This window comes from Martes martes, assembly GCF_963455335.1.
Source record: "Martes martes genome assembly, chromosome: 13".
In the NCBI taxonomy this organism is placed as follows: Eukaryota; Metazoa; Chordata; class Mammalia; order Carnivora; family Mustelidae; genus Martes; species Martes martes.
Window position 1 is genome coordinate 63,470,105 of NC_137901.1, and position 10,033 is coordinate 63,480,137.

General features: G+C 53.4%; 2 protein-coding genes across 2 annotated transcripts; both read left to right on the plus strand.

The window, feature by feature from the left end:
* On the plus strand, positions 1-5,734 carry LOC308354622 (tubulin alpha-3 chain). The gene is made up of 4 exons (XM_080822193.1): positions 1-235; positions 1,133-1,281; positions 1,589-2,269; positions 5,352-5,734. The coding sequence occupies exons 1-4, from the start codon at positions 115-117 to the stop codon at positions 5,646-5,648; spliced, it is 1,248 nt and encodes a 415-aa protein (XP_080678319.1). The 5' UTR covers positions 1-114; the 3' UTR covers positions 5,649-5,734.
* A 1,462-nt stretch (positions 5,735-7,196) lies between these two features.
* THAP7 (THAP domain containing 7) lies at positions 7,197-9,698 on the plus strand. Its single transcript, XM_080821431.1, has 5 exons — positions 7,197-7,286; positions 7,459-7,538; positions 7,964-8,119; positions 8,654-8,794; positions 8,985-9,698. Exons 2-5 carry the CDS (start codon positions 7,459-7,461, stop codon positions 9,547-9,549), a joined length of 942 nt encoding a protein of 313 aa, XP_080677557.1. The 5' UTR covers positions 7,197-7,286; the 3' UTR covers positions 9,550-9,698.
* The last annotated feature ends 335 nt before the right edge of the window (positions 9,699-10,033 follow it).

Consider the following 10,033-nt stretch of genomic DNA (forward strand, 5'->3'; position numbering starts at 1 on the left):
TCTGGTTCCCAGCGCGAGTGCATCTCTATCCACGTGGGGCAGGCAGGTGTCCAGATCGGCAATGCCTGCTGGGAACTGTACTGCCTTGAACATGGGATTCAGCCTGACGGTCAGATGCCAAGTGACAAAACCATCGGCGGTGGGGATGACTCCTTCAACACGTTCTTCAGCGAGACTGGGGCTGGCAAGCATGTGCCCAGAGCGGTGTTTGTGGACCTGGAACCCACCGTGGTCGGTAGGTACTGGGGCGCTTGGGCAGCTTTCCTGGGACAGTGAGAGAGTCTCCCTAAAGCCCCACCCACGTCCCCTGTGCTCCTTTGAATCCTTCCACAGAAAGGATGGGATGCGCGAGAATATGCCCGTGGCTGTGTTAGGTGAGAAACTACAGGGTGAGTGCTTAAAGTGTCTTTGGCACCGAGGCTCCTAATGCAGGAGAACCTAATATCCAGGAAAGAGAGGCTGGTAATAGATTCACTCGCGGCCCTCTCAGACCCAGGCAGGTGGTTGTGTAGGCCAGGGTGCAGGGTGCCCGGTCACGGGTCCTTCGTTAACGCTGCCCACAAGGTGTTGGTGGTGCACAAGAGTCTTGACCTGCATCTTAGACACAGAAGGTGAATAGAGAACATTCCTTGGGATCCACCAGCTGAGAAGCCTAGGTGGTGGCCAGGGAGAGCTGCAAAGAGACGCACCTTTCAGTGGCGACCCAGGAGGAGACAGAATGTCAGCCTGAAGTCTGTGAGCCGCAGGCCACCTAGGGTGCCCTGTCGGGACTGCCTGGCAGAAGTCACGCTGACCTGGTGACTTATCTAATATGTAAGGGCTTCTTAGGCACACTGTTTGATGTAGCTACAACTGGGAAGAAATAATCGCGTGTGTACGGGTGTGAGCTTTTTCCCTTCTTTGGGAACCGGTCAGATTGGACTTTGTACCTCCAGTTGACTTTCCCTGCTAGGGCCACAGATCACAGCTGTGGTCTGCATGTCACAGAGAGACATTTCCGTTGAGACACTGACACTGCTGACCCCCAAGGGCCAGCATGTGCATGGTAGATGCAACGGGTCCCCGAATCCCTCCCTCTTGGTGAGTTAACAACAGGCCTTAAGGACACGCGGCCCACGCATCCTCTTTGCAGATGAAGTGCGCACGGGGACCTACAGGCAGCTCTTCCACCCGGAGCAGCTGATCACCGGGAAGGAGGATGCAGCCAATAATTACGCCAGAGGCCATTATACCATCGGCAAGGAGATCGTCGACCTGGTCCTAGACCGGATCCGAAAACTGGTAAGAGGGCGTCCTGTGGACGTTGCCCTGGACGGGAGGGCGGGTGGGGATGGGGACCGCGAGGCCACTCTGGCCAGACTCCAGGCCAGAATCTTGAGTCCCCGTCTTCCTTCACGGGTGGCTTCATGCATCCATCATCCATCCATCTTAACGTCTGCCTTGCTTTGCTTCTGAGTGTCCCGCGTGTGCGCTGTAGACGATTTGAACGCGTAGCGTCCTGCAGAGGAAAAGAGGAGTGACCGTGGCTCGTTGGAGTCGGCGGTGTGGCTTCTGCAGGCGCTGACCCACGGTCTGTGATTTCTCTCAGGCGGATCTGTGCACGGGGCTGCAGGGCTTCCTCATCTTCCACAGTTTCGGGGGTGGCACCGGCTCTGGGTTCGCGTCTCTGCTCATGGAGCGGCTGTCGGTGGACTACGGCAAGAAGTCCAAGCTGGAATTTGCCATTTACCCAGCTCCCCAGGTGTCCACGGCCGTGGTGGAGCCCTACAACTCCATCCTGACCACCCACACGACCCTGGAGCATTCCGACTGTGCCTTCATGGTGGACAACGAAGCCATCTACGACATATGTCGGCGCAACCTGGATATCGAGCGGCCCACGTACACCAACCTCAATCGTCTGATCGGGCAGATCGTGTCCTCCATCACGGCCTCCCTGCGATTCGATGGGGCCCTGAACGTGGACTTGACGGAATTCCAGACCAACCTGGTCCCGTACCCCCGCATCCACTTTCCCCTGGCCACGTACGCCCCGGTCATCTCTGCCGAGAAGGCCTACCACGAGCAGCTGTCCGTGGCTGAGATCACCAATGCCTGCTTCGAGCCGGCCAACCAGATGGTCAAGTGTGACCCTCGGCACGGCAAGTACATGGCCTGCTGCATGTTGTACAGGGGGGACGTGGTCCCGAAAGATGTCAACGCAGCCATCGCCACCATCAAGACCAAGCGCACCATCCAATTTGTGGATTGGTGCCCGACTGGATTTAAGGTAGGACTGGCTGATGCAGAGTGGTTTTTACCTGTCAGCAGCAGCAGACCCAGCACAGCATGCCCTTTGTGGAGAATACCCCCGTTCCATGGCAGCTAGGCTGCAAGGAAAACAAGTTTAGGAATTTGCTAAGGGCATTATCAACTACTTCATGTATCCTTATTTCTTAGAACCACCCTATAAAGTTTCCCAGGGTAGTATTACATCTTATAGTGTAAAGACTGAGCTGAAATAGCTGTTAGTATCTTAAAGGCCCCATGGGCAGCAAGTGATGCAGAGCACATTCAGAGACAGTCTGACTGTATGTCTGGTCTCTCCACATTTCTCTTTTGCTTACCTGAGTTTGTTAGGTCTGTGGTGTTATTAGAAATAGTGTTTTTTAGACTTTACATAACTTCAGACATCTCTATTCACTGCAGTTTAGGCAAAACTTACAGGTCTGTAAGCAGAATTTTAAATTGGTTACACAGTGTTTACTGTAGGGGCTGACGAGTTCACTCTTGTTTCTCCAAACCACACTGGGAATGCTGGGTCGTACGTAATATCACATTGATAATAAATAGGTGGCTCCTTCAACTCTGTTTAGTGTCACAGTGAAATGTCTGCCAAGAAAAAGGGAACACGTCTTGGAAGCCAAATAACAGATTATCAGGCTCTAGACCTATTATGATTATGCAGCTAAGTGCCTCACTATGCCTGGGTTTGAGAACTCTGTGCCCTTCGTAGTTAAAAGTAGTTGTTCACCCTTGGGTTTCTGCACTTGACAAAGCTGTGGACCCTCCTATTTGTACGTCCTGATGATTTCCAAAGGTGTTTGGAGAGCTGTACATTCCAGTCATTTCAGATTGAAAATGAGAAGCAGAAGAAATGTGTGTCATCTGGTCCCCTTTGGAATGGCTGTAGCTTACCTGTACCTGCACAGAAGTTGAATCTGTCTGGCCCTGTCAGCCCCCACTTTTGTCTGTGTCAGATAGCTTGATACAGATCATCTCTGATGGCATAAAAATGATGGATTTAAAGTGACTCACTGGAAAGGGTAAACTTTATGATAGGTTTCACCAGTCTGGAAATAGCCACAAATCTTACATGGGAAGTTGGTAGACCTTAGAGGTTAGAGGTCAAAGTTTAAATCTATTCTGTGCATCTAGCCACCCAGGCTCAGTAAAGCCATATCTTTACTGGGTAAAGCTCAGTAAAAGCCATAGCTTTTACTGTTCCTAGAGAAGACAGGCCAGCCTCAGAGGGACTGTATTGCATTCTCATTGCTCTAAGCTCTTTGTCAGCTGGAGTGTGGTTACATTCTGTGTTCTGTAACCATTTACTCGGGTACACAATATTCTCTGCTTAAATGTGTTTAGTTTTTTATTATAAAAATGCATATATGGGGGCACCTGGGTGGCTCAGTGGGTTAAAGCCTCTGCTTTCAGCTCAGGTCATGATCTCAGGGTCCTGGGATCAAGCCCCGCATTGGGCTCTCTGCTCAGCATGGAGCCTGCTTCCTCCTCTCTCTCTGCCTGCCTCTCTGCCTGCTTGTGATCTCTGTCTGTCAAATAAATAAATAAAATATTTTTAAGAATGCATATATGTGGCAAAATATTAAAACACTGTAGAAGGCTGAAAAGCTTAAGTCCTCTTCCCCTTCCCTGGAGCTTGCTTTGTTTTTCATTCTGTGCATTTTCAAGGGAATTTATACTTTTTGTTCTGGGTGATGTCGAGAGGCCAGCAATAGGGGAAAAGGACGCAAGTTCTTGTCAGTGACAGGGTTGACTCAGTACACACAAGTCAAAGAAAGCAGGGAATTGGTGGCGCTCCCACTTGGGTGGGACTAGCTGGCCTGGCCTTAAGAGTTGTGGGAGGGCACCCGTACCCCCTGGTCAAGGTCTGGGCCCATGTCTCTCCCCATAACAATTCTGGAGACTGGCTGTGTCCCTAGCTGCTGCTAACTGCTATGTGCTCACCAAGACACTGCTTCAGCACACTCCCAGGTGTTTATCCTCCTGCACAATGATGTTCCCTTAGCCATCAATGGCTCTAGCCTGTTTTGTTACCCCAGAGTAAAAATACCTAGGGTTATTTCTAAGCATAAATACTCACATAGTAACCAACTTACTTTTCTTTTTGCCAAGTATATAATATACCTTGAGGGGTGCCTGGGTGGCTCAGTTGTTAAGTGTGTGCCTTTGGCTAAGGTCATGATGCCAGGGTCCTGGGGATCGAGCTCTCCGCATCAGGCTCCCTGTTCCACGGGGAGCCTGCTTCTCTCTCTCCCACTCCCTCTGCTGTGTTCCCTCTCTCCCTGTGTTTTGCTCTGTCAAATAAATAAATAAAAATCTTTAAAAAAATATATATATATATATACCTTGATCATTTTCATGACCACAGTGTTTCACTAAATGGGTCTATAAAAATTTAGTTTGCCATGATGGACATTTGTTTCCAGTTTTGCCATTAGTACTTTAAAGATTTTATTTATTTATTTGACAGAGATAGAGATCACAAGTAGGCAGAGAGGCAGGCAGAGAGAGAGGGGGAAGCAGGCTCCCCACTGAGCAGAGCTGGATGCGGGCCTTGATCCCAGGACCCTGAGATCATGACCTGAGCCAAAGGCAGAGGCTTAACCCACTGAGCCACCCAGGCACCCGCCATTAGTACTTTAAATACATAAAAATGTTCATACATACATACATGTTCATACATGTAGCTTTGTGTGGGTAAATCTAAGAACTGAAAGCATACAGTCAAAGGATGTTAAATTCTTATCAGTACTGTCAAAAAATAAAGTACCAGTTTATATAGGGCATCATTTAAACTGGGTCCACAGCTCATTTTTAAAAGCAAGCTACTGGAGTGTCTGGGTGGCTTAGTTGGTTAAGCATCTGCCTTTGGCCCAGGTCATGGTCCCAGGGTCCTGGGACGGAGCCCCACATTGGGCTCCCTGGTCGTCAGGGAGTCTGCTTCTTCTGCCTGCTGCTCCCCCTACCTGAGCGCTCTGTCAGATAAATAAAATCTTAAGAAAAAAAAAAAAAAAGCTACCTTTTCTGAGGCCATGTTATAATCACCATATGTTCCCTTTCTCTCGCAGGTGGGCATCAACTACCAGCCCCCCACTGTCGTCCCCGGGGGTGACCTGGCCAAGGTGCAGCGGGCTGTGTGCATGCTGAGCAACACAACCGCCATTGCCGAGGCCTGGGCCCGCCTGGACCATAAGTTTGACCTCATGTACGCAAAGCGAGCCTTTGTGCACTGGTACGTGGGGGAAGGCATGGAGGAAGGGGAGTTCTCTGAGGCCCGGGAGGACCTGGCAGCTCTGGAGAAAGATTATGAAGAGGTGGGTGTGGATTCCGTGGAAGCAGAGGCAGAAGAAGGGGAAGAATACTGAATGGGAGTGCATCTGGCTACCACCCCTTTGTATTGCCCCCACTGTAACATTACAAGATATGTTTACCTATTAAAGTTTCTGTATTGAAGCATCGTGTCCCTTGTGCTGCACCTTGACAGAATGCCCGATCCAGATACTTGCCTTTTCAAAGTGCATTTCCAGGGGAAAAAACATGTTTCCTCTCAAAAAAATTAAGCATGTTCGTATGTTTAGTTACTTTACCCCTAGAAGGAAGGCTTCAAAAGGCATGGCTGAGGGAATTAGGAAAAATGCTTTGGTTATTCTTAAATCTTTCACTTATTCTTGGTGTTCCTTTGGAGAATGAAATAGTAATGTTTTTTTCTTCCCTAAATGTGGAGCGCCTACTTTCACCCAGTCCTGTGGGAGGGACCAAGGAGGCAGCTCCGCCCTAGCGCAAACCCATTTACTGAGGCTGTTTCCAGCAAGGTCTTTTGGGGGGCAGGGAGGGGGATAATTGGTTTGTTTTACAACTTTTTTTTTCTTTTAATATTATCTATTTGAGAGCGAGGAAGTGAGCACCAGCAGGGGTAAGGAGGGGGTGGGTGCGGAGAGGGAAAAGCAGGCTCCCTACTGAGCAGGAAGCCCAAAGATCAGGCCCTGAGCTGAAGGCAGATGCTTAACTGAGTCACCCAGGCGCCCCTGTTTGTTTGTTTGTTTGAAAGACTTATACATCTTCACTTTAGAAAAAAACAAACTCCAAGCAGGAGGGGCAGAGGAAGGGGGAGGGAGAATCCCAAGCCAACTCTGCGCTGAGCGCAAAGCCCGAGGTGGGGCTCCATCCCAGGACCCTGAGACCATGACCTAAGCCAAACCAAGGACAGAATGCTCAACTGACTGGGCCACCCAGGCGCCCCTAAGGCCTTTGTTTTTGTTTTAAAAAATTATATTTATTTGAGAGACAGCATGAGAGGTAAAAAGGTCGGAGGGAGAAGGAGACTCCCCATGGAGTAGGGAGCCTGATGCGGGAACCGATCCCAGGACTCTGGGACCATGACCTGAGATGAAGGCAGTCGCTTAACCAACTGAGCCACCCAGGCGCCCAGCCTTTGTTTTTATCCCTAACTCAGCTGCCTCCCTGCCAGAAGGAACAAGAAAACCTTCTGCCCATTTACATTTTCCCAAAACGTGACCAGTGCCCACCGCACACCCATCCAATTTATAGGCACCTTTCCCGGAGTAAGCTATGAACACGACTTTGTTAGGTTCTTTGGATCACGCATCGTGGCCCCTTTCTGTTCTCGCTGGAGTTAACTTTCTTGCAGTCTAGTCTTTCCCGGGAGCCAGCGTGAGTCCCAGGACCCTGCCGGATTCCCGCTGCCCCGCCACCAGAGCTGTAGGCCGGGACTCTGCGCCGCCAAGCGAGACCGCTCCTTCGGCGCCCAGGTGCTAAGAGCCAAGAGCTAGCCGGAAAAACAAAGAGAAGCCCCTGTGTGTGACGGCGCACGCGTTCAGGTAGGCTGGGACAGCGCAAATCCGGCGGCGATCTTACGTTCCCGCCGCTTCCGGGGCCCGCCCCGCCCCTCGGGCCAACGCCCCGCTCTTCCGAGTCTCTATGGTACCAACTTCCACCGCGCGCCACTCCTCGCGAGACTTCGGCGGCGCAGCAATGGCGAGATCGTGAGTGCCGCTGACGGGAGTCAGGAGAACGGGCTGGGACGGGGCTCGGGCGAGATCGGATCGGGGGAGACCCGGCAGGCCAGGGCCGCCTGGAGCGGAGCGGCGGCTGGGGGCGCGAGGCCCCTTGGGGCCGGGACAGCCGCCCACGACCAAGCTCCCGCCTTTTCCCCAGATGCCGCGTCACTGCTCCGCCGCCGGCTGCTGCACACGGGATACGCGCGAGACGCGCAACCGCGGCATCTCTTTCCACAGGTCAGCGCGCGTGCGTGCTGGCGCGGGAAGGTTAACGTGCGCATGCGCCCGTTTTTCCCTCTTCGTGGAGACACGATTGCGCATGTGCTATCCTCTGTTTGGCGCGAGGCTTGTACTTGTAGATGGGTAAGGGTGAAAGGGGCGGTGCCGGTGCGACTGAGTCTAGGTGGGAGAGGAAGTACGGGAGATCACCAGCCGGGGCCTTACGTTCTGTGACTCTTACCTGCTAGGTGGTACTAAGGAAGTTGCTCTCCTTGAGGCCTTAGTTTCCTCATCTGGGCTTGGGAGGACGGTGTTTACCCGGAGAGTTGAAGGGAGGTCTGGTGGTGGCGTGTGCAGGACCAGCCCTTGCCATCTGGAGAGCTTGGGCAGCTGGAGCCCAGGGTTGCAGACACCCTGGTGCTCACTGGTCTGTGGCTCCACAGACTTCCCAAGAAGGACAACCCGCGGCGAGGCTTGTGGCTGGCCAACTGCCAGCGGCTGGACCCCAGCGGCCAGGGCCTGTGGGACCCGGCTTCCGAGTACATCTACTTCTGCTCCAAACACTTCGAGGAAAACTGCTTTGAGCTGGTGGGAATCAGGTGAGCTTCCTTGGCAAGCATCGCTGGGGCAGGATTTGAAGCATCAGAGTAGCTGGCCGATTGGGGCAGCTCTAGGGCCAGGAGAGGAGGATCCTGGAGTCACTCGCTGGGGGACAGACAGACCTGGTTCCCAGTGTGGCTGCATCTTTCCAGTTTTGTACCTCAGTGACAGTAAGACCCATTCCCTCAGGATGACTGTGCCAGTGACAGGGAGAAAAACACTAGCTTTTTCAGAGGTTGTTCCTTAGGACCCAAGTCCTCCCAGCAAGTCCACAATTACACTTTTGGCTGGTCAGCTTAGTTCTGGTGCAGCCTTTCTACACACCGAAACTTTGAGGAAGAGAATGGTATAACTCTTATCTAACTTGGTTTTCCCTAAATTAAGTGCTTGCAACATGCCTACCCCACCTCCTGTAGCACTAGTGTGGGAGAGCCTGATCTGGGGCGCTAGGGGCATGCTAGCTCTGTGCCCTGCAGGTTGCCCTGCGTGGCAGGATGTGTTGTCCATCTCATCCAGGCTGCTTTCCCCCACAGCGGGTATCACAGGCTGAAGGAGGGGGCAGTTCCCACAATATTTGAGTCTTTCTCCAAGTTACGCCGGACAACCAAGACCAAGGGGCACAGTTACCCACCTGGCCCCCCCGACGTCAGCCGGCTCCGGCGATGCAGGAAGCGGTATGTGTGCTGTGGGTGGAGGGTGCCTTGCTCCCATCCCAAGCCTGAGAGACGGGTTTATTTAGTTTGTTTGCCAGCAATCTTGCTGGACAGGGTTCTGAGCCAGCAGAGTGGGCTCAGTGGGCTGGTGAAGTGGGGTCTGGCAAGGCCTTGGCCTGGCCTATTAGTCTCTCTCTCTCTCTCCTCTCAGCTGCTCTGAGGGCCGAGGGCCCACGACTCCATTTTCTCCACCTCCCCCTGCTGATGTCACCTGCTTTCCTGTGGAAGAGGCTTCGGCCCCTGCTGCTTTGCCTGCCTCCCCTACTGGGAGGCTGGAGGCTGGCCTCAGCAGCCCTTTCTCAGACCTCCTGGGGCCCCTGGGTGCTCAGGCAGATGAAGCAGGCTGCAGCGCCCAGCCCTCACCAGAGCGGGAACCAGAGAGACAGCCGTCCCCACTCGAGCCACGGCCCGTCTCACCCTCGGCCTATATGCTGCGCCTCCCACCCCCGGCCGGCGCCTACATCCAGAACGAGCACAGCTACCAGGTGGGCAGCGCCCTGCTCTGGAAGCGGCGGGCTGAGGCTGCACTTGATGCCCTGGACAAGGCCCAGCGCCAGCTGCAGGCCTGCAAGCGGCGAGAGCAGCGCCTGCGGCTACGGCTCAGCAAACTGCAGCAGGAGCGGGCACGGGAGAAGCGGGCACAGGCAGATGCCCGCCAGACTCTGAAGGAGCATGTGCAGGACTTTGCCATGCAGCTGAGCAGCAGCATGGCGTGAGTGAAGGGGTTTTGGCCCCAGGGCTGCCATGAAGGGCTGCCTGGTGGGGCTTCAGCCTCATCCTCCCTCGGAATCCGCCTGGAAAGTGACCCAGTCCGAGCTGTGTCCACCAGACCTGCCAGATGCTGTAATAAAGTGGATTCTAGGAGGCCCTGCTATCTGGCTCAGCTGGGGCTGGGGCCCTACCCCTGGAGTCTGAGCTCTCAGCTACGGAGAGCAAGAAGTCCAACTCTTTCCTGCCTCTCCTCCTGCAAGTCCACACCCCCCAGGGTTTTCTGAGGGACAGGATGGTGTGAGCAGAGGCCAGGGGCAGCACTAGGAACCCTCTTCTTGGTACCTGAACAACCCAGACTTAAGCAGTCTCACCTCTCTGAAAAAAACACTCATGAAACCCAGGCCAGATTCAGTTTGTAAGGACACCTGCATGGCTTCCATCCACCGGCCCGGTCAGCCCAGCAGTCAGGGTTGGCCCAGCATAGCACCT